We start from the raw sequence: 17,063 nt of genomic DNA on the forward strand, positions 1-17,063 counted from the left end.
GGCGCGGCTCGTAGCGCGCAGGCGCGGCGGCGGAGGAGGAGGAACCGCGGCGGGGAGGGCCGGGCCGTCTCTGCGCACCCGCGGAGCTGGCCCTGCTTTGGCAGGGGCTTGGGACGGGTGACCGCCGGCAGTGATCCGCGGGCCTGCACGTCTCCTGGCTGTCGGATCGTGCGCTGGCCGCTCGGCTAAAATTTTACTTCTAAAATGCTTTCTTTTCTTCCAGCCTTTTTTTTCCGGGGGTCGGAGGAGAAGGGAGCAGAGAGAAGGTCCCTTTGCAGAGAACTAAGGAAGGGTAATCCCGAGCCCAGTCCTGCAAGCACTGCTTTGCAGGCTTACTTAAAGTTCTTGGCAGGATTTGGACCGAGAGCGTGAAGTCTTCACGATGCACGGGAAGTGCATAATCTGGACCCAATATAGGACCATGCTGCCCTGAGCAAAGGTCTTACACTTAGATTTACTAGCCTTACTTGCATATCCGAAACAGAGGAACGAGCTGCTGGGTTGAGACTTTAAGCTTAATTAGTAGCATACCGGTTTCTGCCATTATATATTATTTCTAAACTGCAGCTTTTGTGTACAAAAGGTTAATGCAAACAGTAGGAATCTCCTTTTCTTTGCTGGATTCTGTCAAAGCTTATAAATCAGAGTGTAGGTAAAGCTTGTGTTCAAGACTGTGCAGGACAGTACATTAACAAAATGGACTTAGTGAGCTCTTTACTATTCTGTGGGGAAATGAAAGCAAAAGAGAAAGCAATTAAGCTGCTAATGAAATGGTTTGTATGCTGTGGCTGCCTTAAGAAGAGTGCATAAATCTAAACAGTGTCCTGAACATGGGTCTGAGTTTTTCAAAATAAGGGAGCTGGGGTCAAATTCTGCTCTTGACTGCACTACTCTAAGCTAAAGGAGCAGACATTAGCTCCTTTTTTTCCTACAAGTCCTGATTTCACCACATCCGCTGTGAGTTTGTGCATGTGTATGTATGTATATACATAAATGTTTGTTCAAAGTGGGTTCAGCTGTGTGGAATCAGAAGGATGGTTTATATGCACTTTGCATAAGGATAAATAACTTACAAGGAGCTCATAGAAAAAAGTTTCTTAGTAGTTATATACAGTATATATGGGTAGACTGAAGCCAAAAGTTTTTCAACTTTAGGGTGAGCATGCCTGAATGCAAATGTTGGCCCACTTTATGCTTGATTAAAAAAAGCTGAAATCTACTGAAATGACCATATTTTAGCTTTAGTTTTGGTTAGTCACAGCAGGTGGCAGTATGTGCAAGACTATTTAACTTAATACTCTTGGATGTTAGAGATACTTAAACAAAACAAAATGTGGAAACACCAGACGGCACAGAAAATAATGCAGGAGGGCAGGAAACTAGCATGCACTATTGTTGGCAACTGTGTGCAACTTATGTTGGCTTTGTATGTTTAGAAGGCAAAAGCTATGGCAGCATCTGAAGAGTATCTGCCAGAAATCTACATTGAATGAATTTGCAGTAAGTCATACACATCTGATGTTTCAGACTCATCAGTAAAAAAGGGAAAAGATACTGGGCTGATCTATTTGTTTTCCTTTATCCATCTGTTATCCTGGTTGCTTACACAATGGAAACATGGGAAGTAAGATGCCATAATTTCACATCCAATATATATTGATGTGAATTTTTCCTATGTATGATAGAATAGGCCATCATACTAAGAAATATTGGTATCCTATCTCGTTATAACTATGTTACGCAGTTAAAGTTTTAATTGTCTGGAAGGGTAGACAATACCAAATATCACCTGGATCTTTAGATATGAAGGCTAGACACTGATGTGAATTGGCAGCCAGTGCTGGTTATGAAGCGTAGATATATTGTCTAGTTTAGTACTGCTGCAGACAAAAGAGATCTAGAGATATCTAGAACTGCCATCTGTTCATTACAGCTCTAAATACCAATGAGCTGCTTGTTGCTGTTACTGTATTACCTTGTCACATATCCTGTATCTCCTGCAATACTAAGCTTTGGGAGCAGTATGGTGTATTTCATCAAAAAATAATGGGTCAAGCTCATCTGCTGTTTGTTGAGAATTTAAGAAAACAAACAAACAAACAACACCTTGATGACACAAATGGGCATGATGGCTATTTTCCATTCAGCCAAAATGAAGGGGTAGATCCTGCACAGCTTTGTTTAGTAATTAAATTGCCATCCAAAACAGGTCATTGGTGAGGCTGAATTAWGTGAACAGCTAGTTTCCACTAGCATCTGAATGTCAGTGCAGAGGTGAGGGATTGATCTGATTGCAACCAGGGTATGTGGAAGAGAAAGAGCAGGCACACCAAATAAACACAGACATAAAAGAAAAAACACAAAGAGAAGGAAACTACAGGTATTGTCAGAGAAGTCCCTATAATTCTGTACTCAAAAGAAAACTGAGAGAAATTATAGGTAAAATTATGGCAGAAAGACATATAGAACTGTCAACAAAATTATCTCCCACTGTATGATTTGATGTTCAAGGAAAACAGGATTTATGCATTTAATCAATCCTGTTTATTTACAAAGATGTGTCTGAACCTATTATCTGTTTCTTCTGAAAGAAATGCTCACAAGAGCCCCATTTTGTTCATGTAAAAAAAGAGAAAACAGATTAACTATAGAAAATAAGTTTGCTTCCAGACAGTAGATTGGTGTCTAGTGGATGAGTGTAGCTGAATAAGAAAACTATCGCAAAGAGAGAAAGGAAAGACTCCATGGAAAATTTAAAATACATAATACTCACATTTAATGTCTTTTTTTTTTTTTTTTGAAAGAATCAAGAACATTTAGCTGGTAATTTCAGATGCCTTGATCAAAGGTAACTACAGTAACACCCTGAGAAATCCTTGCCTAGAGAGGATGGCTTCACTTTCAATACTTTGTACAAGACTAGATGAAAGATCTTTTTCACTTCTTTTCCTGCTAAAGCTGACCACCTGGAATTTGTTTCTGCATGCAGAACCATTTCCTTATGTGCCTGTAAGGTTTTGCCAAAGCCCTTCCCTGTGTCATTATCTCAGCTGTCTCAAGAATACTAACTGTGTTGGAAGAGACCCATCACCAACAGGTGCAGCTGAAACTGCAATCTTTTAATTATTTTTTTTAGCAAAAAATATTCTAAGGAGTTTTTGATCTGGAAATTGCATAAGAAGGTGAAATTGCTCTGACATAGGCTTTAAAATTTACAATTGAATTAGTGTTTTATTTCTACTCTTATTCTATCTTCTGCGTTTGAGAGCTGAACCACCCCATATTATGTACTTTATAAACTGTCAATGCAGACAGTCCAGTTACCCCAGAATCACAGCTAGGAATAAAGTGGCTGCTATTGCTCAGTCTGATTTTTAGATAAGCTGCACAGAGGTTTAATTATTCGGTATGATTTTCAGCACTGTGTGCAACAGAACAAACTGATGCTCTCAAACTCATGCTCTGTGTTTATCCTTACCTTTTCTGTATGTTCTGTTGGTCAGTTAATTTCTTCAGGAGTAGGACATGTTCCTGTCTTCACAACCTTATGTTTTTCTAACACTTGAGTCTTGCTCCCATGCCCATTCAACAAGCTGCAAAGTCCTTCCTGGCCCTGGAGTGGCAGAGATAGTATGGTATTTTGCTGCAGAAAAATGAACCCTTCTTGAAGGTATGTCCCTATCCTATAGCTCCTTACTCCCATGCCTCTGTGTGTGCTGGTTACATGACCTCAGGTCAATCATGTGATCCTGACACATGACCTGTCTGACATGGTCTCATGCATCAACCTCGTTAAGTAAGATGAGAGGTCTGACATTACTGAATCAAAAAGAGATTATGTGTCTCTTTTCATTTATCTTAGTCATATCAGTAAGTTCACCAGCTTGGCTTGTTACTGTTGAGAATGTGATATGAGATTGCTTGGAAACCGAAACAATAGCAGGGATAAAATGGCAAGCCCTGGAAGGACTGGGAAAGTAGCAGCAGCTGCCTGAAAGAGCTGATTCTCACAGGTGAAGGCCCTGCCATCAAGGACTGAAGTGTCTGAGCTTTTCTTAGCTTTCAGAGAATGGTAATACTTAGGTAAGACAGAAAACAGGCTGACTTTATAATGTACTGGAAGCACTCTGGTTTTGTTCCTACTGCTGATATTAAATAACATGTTTTGTTCTGAAAAAGTTGGTGTGAGATGATGGACTCTGAAAGGAGCTGGGCAGTCATGGTTGCTTTTCAGGGGATGAATTTGAAGGTGCTGCCTTAAGAGTAAGAAAATAATGAGATTTCACTGCAGCACAGGTAAAGGTAAGAGGACAGAAATGTGACTAGTTGAATTTGAAAGATGAAGTCTTCAGAGGCACAACTATTAGCTGCATAAAAGTTAAATTGGGGCTTTTACACTATCTTCATCTTTTGTTTCAGGAGTCCACGTGAAGAAGAAATTAAATGTAGCACAGTATGCTTCAGCCACATGCCTGTCCAGTCTGCTAAACAGGGAGGCTGGCAGCAGAGTATGGATAGAGACTATGGGTGAAATTCTGCTTTGCAATTCTTAGAAAGAYTTGGAATGCACTCCCAGTTTTGGACAAAGATTTTGCCCACCAGTGCTGGGCTGTTCTAAGACTAGCAATGCTCTGGCACCATTTAAGGGGTATTTTATGGCAATCCAAAGAAGTGATTGTAACTAGCGTGATCATATGTAAAGACCAACAGTATTTTGAAGTAGCACAAGTGACAAAATGGGTGCATGAGTAAATAAATATTCAATGGCTTAATGCTACGCCACCCTAAAAATAGTTGCCTTTAAATTACATGAGTTATAAAGTCACACACTTAGTGTGCAGTGTAAAAAAAAAAAAAAAAAAAAAAAAAATGTAGGTAGCCATAAGTTTCCCCAGTCTCCTGATATTGCTTGAATCTCTGAAGCATATCTCTAGCCTGTTGCCATTCTGCTTCAATATCAGCACTTGTCAAGGGAGCCCAGAAGGCAACCAGCAACCTCACAGGTCTTTTCTGTCTGCAAGTTATGGGAAATCCTCCTTTACCGGCACTCAGAGCTTTGGGATCTCTTTACCTRATGTAAGCTGACTGGAGAAGTTAGGTCACCCTACCCTCAGCTTTGTGCCAGATAGAATAGCCACCTGAAGGAGGGGTATTTGGGGAGTTTATGTTCTCATTAAATTCCTTTTATGGTGCCAGACCATTGTAAAAGGATGTTGTGTTACTCCAAACTGGGCCTAAGATCAACAAAGGTGGTAAAATCTGGCAAAAAATAGCAGAYAGTTGACATATCACTACTTGACCATAGAGCAGTATGAAGGTCATCAGCACTTTTGTTTTTTACACATAAGCATATTTTTAATACAAATTTTTATTTCAGGGTGCAATAGATCAATGTGAGAAAGTACTGAATAGGGTGATGGTAAAACGCTTGGTTGTCTCCTTTATTAATTAGAACAAGAGCAGCAGCAAGTAGAGAAATTTAACTGTTAACCAATAACGGTAGCATATTTGACTTCACTCACTCTGAAATTGCTCTTTTTGTAATGGTTAACTGCCCTGTTGTAACTCTCAGCAGGGGGGTGATTTTCCCATCAGTGGAGGTGAGATAAAAGGAAAGAAAAATTCTTACCATGACATGTGTTGAAATCAATTTAGAAAAATGATGATTACAATACACTAAACAGTTTCAGGTAGGAACATCTAGAGCATTTTTGGCCATACAACAATCAGTGGGGAAAATGGGCTGTTAAAGAAATTCAGTTTGACTTTAATGCATTTTCTGTTCACTTCCTGTGAGGTTTTAAGGCTTCTTTTACCCAAGGTGTGGCAAAGGTCCAGTGGAGTCAAAGTCTTTGTATTTCATTATGCAGCTTTCTGGACAGAGCAAAGCAGACGACATTAAAAAGTATAGCTGAAAGTCATGTCCCAAGCATGGCTGAAGTGTTTTCAAGTAGAAGAAAACTTACCTGTAGTCAGAATTTGCTCAAACACGTGGAAAAACTCACCTGTTCTTTAAGTAAGCCCATAAGATGCATGCAAGCTTGATTTTTACCATTTTTAATAATCTGAGCAGATAAAATCTTTTACTTTGATAATGCAATATCCAAAATTACTTCCCATACTTTGGACAATCTAGAGATCATCTCTGGCTGAAAATGATCAGGGAAAATGCAGCATCAAGTGGATCATTTGTTCACCAATAGTTTAAGAYGAATATGGTGTCAGATTGATACCATGGTTCTGTGAAATGTATGGGAGTCTTCTGTTTATGGTAGAAATTAGATCTAGTCCTTAATATGTATGTTAATTGATTTATTATATATGCTATATCATATCAACTCTGTCAAACTATGGGAATTATTTGACTTATTCATAAAATAATGCAAAATTAACCTAACTTGACTTTACATTATGTTCTTTGAATCACAATATTCTACTTTTTTCTACTGTTCTTCAATTTTTTTTTTTGTAAAAAAAAATAAAATTATACCCAGGGATATCTGTGTGATTTATCAGTGTACTGTTCATGATGTATTTTGAATTTGAGCTTGGTTTAGTGGGGCAGGTCACCTCTGAATCTGATTAACTGAAGTTATCTACAGAGAACTGCATGTCTGGGCCAGCTCTGCAGAAGCGATACTAGCTCTTGCAATATATCCCAGATTCACAGGAGAGCAGGTTGTATCCGACTTATTTGGCCAAAGAACAACAGGAGTTCTGAAAAGCTTTTTACTACTTCAGGAATGCAAATAACTAAGTTAATTTACCCAAATACTGGCATAGTGAAGTTTAGTTTTGTGTTATCATCAAATTTTGACAGTTCAGAAAGTATGAAGGGGGAAAAGCACCCAAACAGTGTATGTAACATTTATATGTCATCTCAAAAAGACGCTCAGAGGGCATCATGCTAATAGGCACATAAAAAAATCAATTGCCTGTACATAAATGTAATTAATTTGTGTAGTCCCAGAACCTAATTTCAACCCCGTTGATAAACTTTTTTTTTTTTTTTGCAAGCTCATGGCCTAGCAGCATTTCTGAATTGCAGCAAATGTGAACAGCCAAAGCAACAAAGTATTTGGAGCAAATATTGAGTTTACAGGTGAGCGTTTTTAATAACAGACAAGAAGGAAAGTAAGAATGGAATAAATCAGATAAAATTTTCCAATGCTTTGCTTGCTCTGTACCTGGAGCATCCTGGACACACAAAGGGTAATCGTTAGATGTAAATAAGGAACAAAAGACAAAAGCAGACATCAAATAAATAACCCCCTAATTGCGAATGTGTATACCCAGAGTCAGTAAAGGAATCGTGAAGAGGAGCCAGAACAAAAAGCCTGAAGTAATCACTCATTTTCTAGAAATGCCCTTTTACTGAGTGCTACTGCTGGTACGTCTAGCTGGRCGTTTAAGAGGCGTCTGAAACATGCGTTACATGCTTAAGGCACTGAGTCCCGTGCTCTGCTCTTGCTACCCTGTCAGCACCAGCCGGGTAGATACCGTTATCCCCGGGGGACTGTCGGCACCACCCGGGTAAATACCATTATTCTCGAGGGGACTGTCGGCACCACCCGGGTAAATACCATTATTCTCGAGGGGACTGTCAGCACCACCCAGATAAATACCGTTTTCCCCGGAGGGGCTGTCGGCACCACCAGGGTAGATACCGTTATCCCCCGAGGGCCTGGTGGTGGCCGCGGCCGGCKGGTGTCGGGCCGAGGCGCCGCGGGGCTGTGGCGGCCCCTGACGAGCTCAGCTCCGTCCAGGCCCCTCTACTGAGGGGCGGTTAACAGCAGGACACCCTCGCGGCTGAGCCAGAGGCGTATTTATGAACACCTGCTTGAAGCGGGCAAACTGAGGATAATTATATCCTAATTAATCTCAACCAGAGGGCGTTCTTCGACCGTTACTCCCCGCTAACGGCGGCTCCCCTGCAGCGCGCGAGGCGGAGCCCCGCCCGTCCCCCCCCGCCCCCATGTCGCGGCCGCTGCGGGCCGGCGGCGGCCTAGCCCGGCCCGGCCCGGCCCGGCCCGGCCCTGGCGGGACGCAGCTCCGCCATCCCCCCGGGTCGCCATGGCAACAGCGAGGCCGCACAGCGTTTGTCCTCCGCGCCGGCCTCGGCCTGGGGAGCCCCAGCGGGGAGAGGGAGGCGGGCGAGCGCCCCGGGGCCACCGCGCCGGCGGCGGGCGAGTGCCTGGCCACCGGGAGGAGGAGGAGGTGGAGGAGGAAGAACGGGGACTTCCCCCCCCCGGCTCAGGTGCAGGCACCTTGCACCGGTTCCCGCTGTCCCCTGGGTGCCCTGTGCCCTGGTGTCCCTCCCCTGGGCCCTCGCTCTCCTCTCCTTCCCCCAGCAGCGGCCTGGTGAATAATTCAGCAGCGTTTTGTGCTGGCCCGCGTGGCGGCTGGGGCTGAGCCTGTTGGTCTGCCGACAAGGTCTTGCTTGGCTGGGCAGGGGGCAGGAGGCACAGCAGCAGGATAAAGTTTCCAGAGGAAACCAGCGGTGAGAGACGCAGGCTGCTTTCCCCGATGGCAAAGCCCGAGGATAAAGATCCAGGGAGGTTATGGGTCCCCTGCTGTTCCCAGTGCCTTTTGCTGCTGGCTCAGCTGTCCCGTGTGATGTTTTTCTGTGTGGGTTGGTGCAGTCAGCGTTAACCTGCCCGCGCACCAGGGAGCACCAAGAACTGGTTGCCTAGGAGGAGTCACTCCGGAGAGGCTGAGCAGCGCCCAGAGGGGAAACCCTGGGGAGGCTGTAATCCCTCCCTGCCGCTGCCGGCTCCCTCCTTTCCCTCCTGGAGGTGGGCCCTGGTGTGGAGGCCCCGCTGTGGGTGTACATGCTTCATCCCCGGGTGGGCAGTGGCCGAGCAGCGGTGAGAGGGGCACTCAGGCAGGAACCGTCTCCTGCATAAACAGGTGCAGGCGCTGCCCCGCGACAGCTTTGGCTGCGCATGAGGTCTGAGGCCGCCGAGCATGAGTAGTCTGGGCGCTAAGGGGTCGTGCCTCTCGCAGCCGATGGTGAAGAGCGTGCTGGTGTACCGCAACGGGGACCCCTTCTTCCCTGGGCGCCGCATTGTCATCAATGAGAAGAAAGTGTCCAACTTCGAGGTCTTCCTGAAAGAGGTGACGGGCGGGGTGAAGGCTCCCTTTGGAGCTGTGCGCAACATCTATACCCCCCGGGGTGGGCACCGCATCCGGCAGCTGGAGGAGCTTCAGAGCGGAGAGCACTATGTGGCTGGTGGCAGGGAAGCCTTCAAGAAACTCAAGTGAGTTGCTTAAAAGTAACTTAAATGAAACCTGAATATCAGTACTTGCTGCTTTGCACTGTGGCAGTGCTTGAGAGCCACTATCACAGACCAGGACCCTCTATTTTAGGCATTGTACAAAGAGGACTAAAAGTCCTTTTGCCAAGACGAAGAAAAAAAGGGGGGGGGGAATAAAAAGAAAAGTACATGTGACAGAAGCACTGCAACAGAGCTTTGGAGGTGAATCACAGAAAGGCTGTTGTTGCCATCTGTCGCATAGTGGCAGCTCCTTGACAAGATACTAGCAAAGGAGAAACAGTCCTTTAACCCAAAGGACATACTGCATTGGCATGTTGCTGTGACGTACATGCTTAACTGAGGGGCAAGTGTCAGTATTTGTACTCAGTGGTATTAGGAAGAAAGCTCCAGAAAAATGGAGTGTTGACAGTTTTGTGGTCAAGTTGACGAGCCTGGGAATTTAATTCCCAACGTTTCCTTTCTTGCTTATTTTTAGAAAGTCTAGAATATTCTACCCAGCTATCCGTGTCTCCATCCATTCTGTTCATTTCAGGTGGGTATGTAGTCTTTTTAAGATCAGAATGGCTGGGCCCCTTCTCTTAATTAAAAGATGACAAATTGCTTTTTTTTCCCTGCCCTGGCACCGAGAATGACACTGACGCTTTCGGTTTTCTAGGGAGTGACTGGGAAAATACTGTGGAGGAGGTCTGGGCGATTGTGTTTGTTTCCCCCGGGGCTGTGAATATGATCAGTAATGATTCTTAATTCTGGCAGTGAATTTTACTGTCTTGATTGCCTTATCATATGTTTCATTCTGTCTTTGTGGTGTTTTTTTCCTACAACTGATTAAAAAAAAAATCTCAAAATTAAGAATTCCTTTCTGGGGGTGGTTGAAACCCACGTGATCAAACCTCACTCATTTTGATCATGTAGAGTCTGTTTTCCAGGAGTGCTAGGTATGTTTCAGAATGAAATTCTCTGAATGATGAGCAGAATCTCTATCAGCAATCTTACCATTTTTTTCACAGCCTTCTAAAGATTTATTGAAGTGTTTCATCTCACACTTAAGTGGCAAAGTTGGGGAGAAAGATGTATGACAAGCTAAATATATACCCCTTCCTGTATTCTCCTCCATGTCAAATGCATTGCTCAGCTTCCAAGAAAGATCTACTGTACCTTTTGGTATTAAATTCTGTAATTCTGTGAACGGCTTAAAGTTGTTAAATAGCTGTCAGCAAATCATGTTTCACCTCCCTAAATGTGTTTTATGTTCATCAGACCGGCTAAAAACTAGTAAATGTTTGGCACTAGTATGCACTGTGTAGAGAATCGGGCTCCCTGGATTTATTTTTGGTGGGAAAAGGCATTTATTTTTGTGATTTCATATGGAGTTTTATGGTTGTTAACACACAAGAAGATACCTCAGTATTTAAGTCCGCAAAGAGAATGCTTAAAGAAACAGTGACCTAAAGCACCCAGTAAGAGCAGACTATTTTATATACCTGGTGAGAGTGCTGTAGTCCTGTGCTGGGAGCAGGATGGGGGAAGTGAACTGGCTAACTCGAGATCTTTTTCATTTGTGTATTCTGACTTATGGTTCTTCTCTGTTAGTATTTATATAGTGCTGTAAACTTAGCCAGTGGTTTTACAAGCATTATTTTAAGACAGGCTAAGGGGTTTAATGTTGGTCTTGTTCTTACCTAAATTGTAGACAATACACAGAGGGGAAATTAGGGAGACTTCTTGGCCAGAAATGTCAGAAGAAAAGCGAGGTTAATTAGGAGGGCTTTCTGGAAGGAACTGAGAGAGCAGAGAAAAGCGAGACCAAAGAGCGTATGTCTGTGTATGTGTCACAGACAGGGATATAGCAATCACAGCTGAGGGGAACCAGAGCTGCTGTCATAAAGGGGCCGACTCTGAGCTTAGAACAGCTGTAAATTTTTTACAGATTTGTTGCAGTGATGCTTGTTAGACGCATTCATGGCTGTGATACACTAAGTGAAGGTGAACTTTGGAATGAAGACGTGTGGTGTTGATGAGTGGGAGTGTAATGGCATGGAGGGAGCATTGAAGCAAAAGCAGGAACTGAAGGTGTCATCATTCCAGCTCAGATGGTGCATTTGTTTCTTCACAGGCACCTTAGACTGAAAACTGAATCTTTTTCTTCCCTATCCTCAGAGAATTCAAGATTTAACTGCTTTCATTTGTAGGACATGAACCTCAGTCATTCCAAGTCCTCAGTTTTAATGTCACGAAGTGTATAATTCTGAGGGTATGTAGTCAGTATAAACAGCTGGAATGTTTAATTTTTAAAATAAAAACAAATAAAAGTAATTAGCATTTGAAAAATACTGCTTTTAGAAAAATAAGTAGGAACTTTCTTTGAAAGAAGAATGATTAAGCCAGTATTGGAAATTTTCACAAAATATAACAAGCTTCCCAGCTTGTTTTGTCATTTACAAGTACGCTGAGTACAAGCTGGTTTTGGCATGTGTCTGTGCAGGAAGGTTTGAGATCTTGTAGTTACTGCAGTTATCAATGATAGTGCACGTTCAGGCCTGCCACCTTTGTGGAGTTCTGCAGAAACTGTAAAAACTTGAAATGTTTGTGGGTTTGAAGGCAGATTTAGTATTTTTTTCAGCACGCTACTCTACCCTTCTTCCTTTGCTCGTTTACCTTATATCTGTGCCCATTAATTCATGGTAGACTGTCCTCACTACAGCAGTATCTCTTCAGACACTGCTCCAGTTTTATCACTGGCTTGGATAGCCATTGCATAGAAGTATTTCTGCTTTCCTCATAAGTGGGAATACTTTCTTAAAGTTAGTGGTCTGTGACCTTTTTGAGCATCCTTATCCCAAGATAAACCTTCGGTCCTATTTGAACCTTTTGGATTTGTGGACCGCTAAAATTTGTCAAGTGAATGCCCAGACCTCTACATAGGGAATTTAAGCCTAGATTTGCTTTTCTTGGTCACTTTCCACAGTTCTTTTCAAAGTACTGTGGAGGTGCCCACGGAACAAGGACCACAGGTCAACAACCATTGGTATATGTTGTTGGAACTTTCCTCCCAAGGTGTTTATTTCTTTTTAGTCTTGTAGTCTATAAGGCTTCTGGTTTTTGGTCTCAAGAGAGCTTACTCCTCTTTACATGGAGAAGCTGCAACTTTTTTTTTTTTTTTTTTTAACATGAAGCTTGGACAGTTTGCTGTGAAACTTTGGCCATTGTTAGATCCACCTTTTCCAAAGCTTTGCTGTGCACTTTCAACCGTTGCCATTGCCTGGAAGCCATATTATATCTTGATGTTCCAACACTTTGAAGCCTTGAAATCCTTGTGGCCATTCCTTGTGGCCATCCTTGGGGTCCTGTGGGTTTGTTGGTAGATGGTCGCTATTTCTTCAAAGAATGAATGATGCTTTTTCTTTTCCAGTTCTTTTCTTGCTTCTATACTTTGATTCAGGTCTCACAAATTTAAACTTTTGTCAGGCAGAAGAGTTTCCTATGGCAAACAAATCTTATCCCAGTCACTAACTGCAGAACATGACATTGCTGGAGGACTACAGTTGCCCTGTGGGCTACAAAGTCTTTTGGTAAGCCTGCAGTGGTGCTTGCAGTCAGATACAGGAGGGGGATCTCAGATAGGGTCCTTTAGCCTTAAAAGTCTGCCAAAGCATTTCCCACTGAAAATGGGAGTGGGGAGAACCTGTGATAAATACTGATCACTTACCATTGAATTCAATGCTTCTGGTATAAAATAGGTGGCCTGGCCATTTTTGTTCTCCTGTTTGGCTTTTGGCAGGAGGTGCTAAAAGGTGCTGTTATACAGAGATATAACTGCCCATTAAGGGGTCTCCTCCAACAGTGATGATAGTACTGAGACCTGGAAGCATCTCGAGGTGCTTGCAGCTGTTGAGAGCTGGCGTTCATGAGCAGACTGACTGTCGTGGCGTTCAGAGTGATGACAAGGAGACAGTCAGTTCACTCTGGATACCTGCATGATGGTCTGTTCTGCAGTTTGTGGGTCACTCGTTCTTGTCCAGTCAAGGCTTGCATTTTGCTTATTCATAAAAGAAAATAATTGTGAAGATGATATTGTTGCATCATAACTGTGAGAAACCAGGGCATACAGTTTTCAGATGTGTCTAAGTCCTGTTGAAACACAAGTGGTGTAGATCCTTTTGAAAAAATAAGCCAATGCCACTGCTTAGCCATGGGTATGGAAGAAGGCTTTAAATATATCAGAGGCTTATGGTGAGAAGCTAAGAGGCAAGACGATGACCTTGAAAACTCTGGTAAGTTGATATTGTGCTGAGATTTACTGATCTATCTCAGTAGTATGCGAGCTTCTTCCTGAGAACTGGGTTACTGAGGGTCTGTTCTAGTCAGCAGAGACTTGAAGTTGCATGGTTAGTTCTCCCCCATCTTTTGTATAAGTCCAGGGAGCTAACTTGCAGATATATAATAAAATAACACTCATTCATTAAAATCTTTAGTTAGGCACTATTTATGTTATTTTGAGGCATGATAAATTTTCAAAGCTTCAAGTGGCAAAAAAAAAAAAGTGTAAAATATTTGTATTGTGCAAGTTACACGCTCTGTAAATAATTAATACTGCTTCCTTCCACAGCTATTTGGACATAGGAGAAACAAAGAAAAAACCTGCAGAGGTCAGTAATGAGGTAAGATGTCTGAGATATTTAAGGAATAAGCCTGCTGTTAGTATTAGTGACATCTCTGCATTTATGCCTGAAATTCTTGGGTTTCATATTTATTATGTTCAGAAATAATAAAATTATCTAGTATTCTGAACATAGTATTTCAATGATTACAGTATTACTTTGATTGTTCTGAACTTGATGAACTAGTTGTCTTCCTCTCAGCTTTCTGAATTGCTATGTCCAGTAATAAACTTTCCGTAAAGAAAATCTTGTGGTGTTGTCATTGGAGATGTTCATAAACCTAAGGGGTCTTTTTCATGCAGAAAAAAGATGATGGAAATGAAAAGCACAATTTTAAGTGGAGAACTTCGGGAATTTTGGACAATGAAATTTTCTTCAAAACTTGGTATTTTCTCTAGAGAAAAGATATTTTTGTTTGAATAACTCAGTTATTCATTTGCAAGCATGAAAATGCTTTTTTCCTGTGAAAACTGGTGTTGATTGAAAACTTCTAACGAGTCCCAGTCCACAGTCCTCCAAATTCCCATGTTTCAGAAAACCTAGTATCCAGATTTGTGTGGGACATGTGACTCTGCATTATTTTTACATTTTTATTCTGTATAGAAATAGATACGATTATTGGCAAAGATTTGCAATACAGCTTCCACCTGACAAAAAGTGTCATCTCACAAATTTTTCCTTTACCTTTGGTTTGTGCTCTCATGCTATATTTCCAGCAATTTAATGGTTTGTGTAATAGTGTCTTAATGATGTAGACATATTAAAAGACCCTCAAAATTGGACAAGCTTAGTGCATAATGGCATTTGCTGTGATACTCTGATACTTCTTATTCAGAGACTATAAAATATGACACAAGCAGTGACTGCTAAAATTGGTTATAACTTTGTAACTTTTTTTTTTAAATGAGCATCGTCAACAGGAAGATCAAATTCAATAGAAAGTCTGAGATTTGATTTGCTATTACAAGCACCAACTGAGCTTACTGTAAAGTTGATTTTTCTTGGTTTATTTATGCACTTGACTAGAACATTGTAGGAGATAGTTTTGTTGTTTTGTGGAGCCATTCATGTCTGTTATTTGGGGTCTTTTTCACAAAGGAAAGAAAACAATTTTGAAAAATAAGAAAAAATAATTAGACACTGATGAGGCAGCAGGGTTATACTCTATTGCTGAGATGTATATAAAATAGAGCAACATACCTGCACATATGCACTGTCTAAGCTTTCCCATATCTTTTATTCGTAAATTCGATTTTTGTCCTCCAGCATTTTCTTATTCCAGTCCTGAAGTGTCCTCTGGTCAAAATTTGTAAATCTTGCTTAAACTAGTTACTATAATGTTGCAAGGTGAAGAGATAGAGATTTGTGTAATTCGTCTCAGCTTTAATTGTGATCTAAGTAAGAGATTATAATTATTTCTGAGATAAAAGGTTTGTATACTAGCACTATYGCACTTACCTGAACTTTCTGCTCATAAAGCAGAGTTCTGAACCCCCCAAACTGGTCTTTACTATTTTTCTGAACACCTGAATATGTAGGTAGCATCATATTTTATTCTAAAACAATGTCTGGGCTAAAAAGAAAGTGATTCTTGCATATCCAGGAGGAGGAAAAGGGAACATGAGAAAATTGTTTCTGATTATCTCTGAAAATGTGGTGGATTGCATTCACTGTAATGTGCAATTCCCATTAATAAAGTTGTGTAGTGGGACTGATTCCATATACACTTTGCTGAAAAGATGGTTGCCTTCATGGAAGGCTCCTAACCAAATGTTCTGATGCTGTCAATTATCAGCACTACTACAGGGCTTGCTACTTTAAGGACAGTTTTGAGGCTGGTGATTTTGCTGCAAATCCTTAAAAGGTTCTCAATATAATAGAAATTCAACAGAGAGGAGTTGGGGAAGTAGTACTAGTTGGGTTTTTTACTTACAGTTGCATGTTTGATAAGAGAAACTTCTATAATTCCTCCTGGAATCAGTGCTTATTGTGTATTATTTTAACATTTTTGGCAGTCTCAGAGCTTTGAAGTAAACCAGGATAAACTATGCATTATTTCAGCTTTTTCTGTGCGATTTGGCTATGTTTGCAGTCTCYGCAGACTCTGTGGAGTGTTTAACTCCTCATGTTGAGTTTCATTTTATGTAATTGACTTATTTGGGAGGAGGAGTCCTAAAAATAAAATGAAACCTGGTAACAGGTGTTCATCTGGGCGTATGAAGAACACCATTTTCATGGCCTAATCATTTAGTTCTAGGAATGAACTTTCAGGGGTTTGTTGTCAGAAGTTTTAATGTCTAAATACATTTATGTTAAAATGATTTGAGGAAACAAGTTCTGTTTTTACTTTTTTTTTTTTTTTTTTTTTAAAGCTTCACTTCCTCATCTTGAAATCAAAAAACTACATACATGTGAAGACCAGGAAGGGCAGCAGTATTGCTACATTTTTATTCTCTTTGATTCTGTTGGATTTGCATCAACAAATACAAAATTATGTTTTTTCATTGAGCCCTGTAGGCGTCTTTGATGCTAGCCCACAAAGATGTTTTGCTTCCGTCGGGCATTATTTTAAATTGTATTTCAGAAATAAAACCTTCCTTATTTGTTTCATTAGAAGAAAAAAAATCAGTGCATGTCTGAATGACAACATTGCAAAAGAAAAAAGAAATGTGTGGTTCAGTCCTGCAAGCACAGCCATGCGTAGTTTTAAAGATGTAAATTGCCTTATTGACTTCAGCAGAAAGACTAACATGAAATTATGCATGTACAGAGAAATTTGTGGATCAGATCTGAGTTCCTAGTATTATGAAAGGCTGAGAGGGTGGGGGGAGAAGGGAAGAAAGGAAACAAAATTACTTGGTTAATTATTTGTCTCACTTTAGCTTTGTGAGCTCCTTGCCAGAGCAAAGACTTCTGTGCCAAATATTGAACAAAAAGCTCAGTGGTGGTCTCACAGACGACTTCAGGCTAACATCAGGGTATGCTTTTAGACCTACCTTTGCTGGAATACTTCCTCTTCGCTTTGTGCTGATGCCGAAGTGTTAACCTGCTCTCCCTCATGAGCTCCACCGCTTTGTTTTGCCCAAACGTCTTCCGAACAAGATAGAATTGGTCAGGGCTCCCTGGT

General features: G+C 41.5%; 1 protein-coding gene across 1 annotated transcript in view; it reads left to right on the forward strand.

The window, feature by feature from the left end:
• The first annotated feature begins 8,967 nt into the window (after positions 1 to 8,967).
• DCDC2 (doublecortin domain containing 2) overlaps positions 8,968 to 17,063 on the forward strand; it is a 69,355-nt gene continuing 61,259 nt past the window's right edge. Inside the window, exons 1-2 of the mRNA XM_026079808.1 lie at positions 8,968 to 9,260; positions 13,885 to 13,936. Of these exons, the coding sequence (XP_025935593.1) occupies positions 8,968 to 9,260; positions 13,885 to 13,936 (345 nt within the window). The remainder of the gene's footprint in view (positions 9,261 to 13,884; positions 13,937 to 17,063) is intronic.

Source organism: Apteryx rowi, unplaced genomic scaffold (assembly GCF_003343035.1).
Source record: "Apteryx rowi isolate R43461 unplaced genomic scaffold, aptRow1 scaffold_50, whole genome shotgun sequence".
Lineage (NCBI taxonomy): Eukaryota > Metazoa > Chordata > Aves > Apterygiformes > Apterygidae > Apteryx > Apteryx rowi.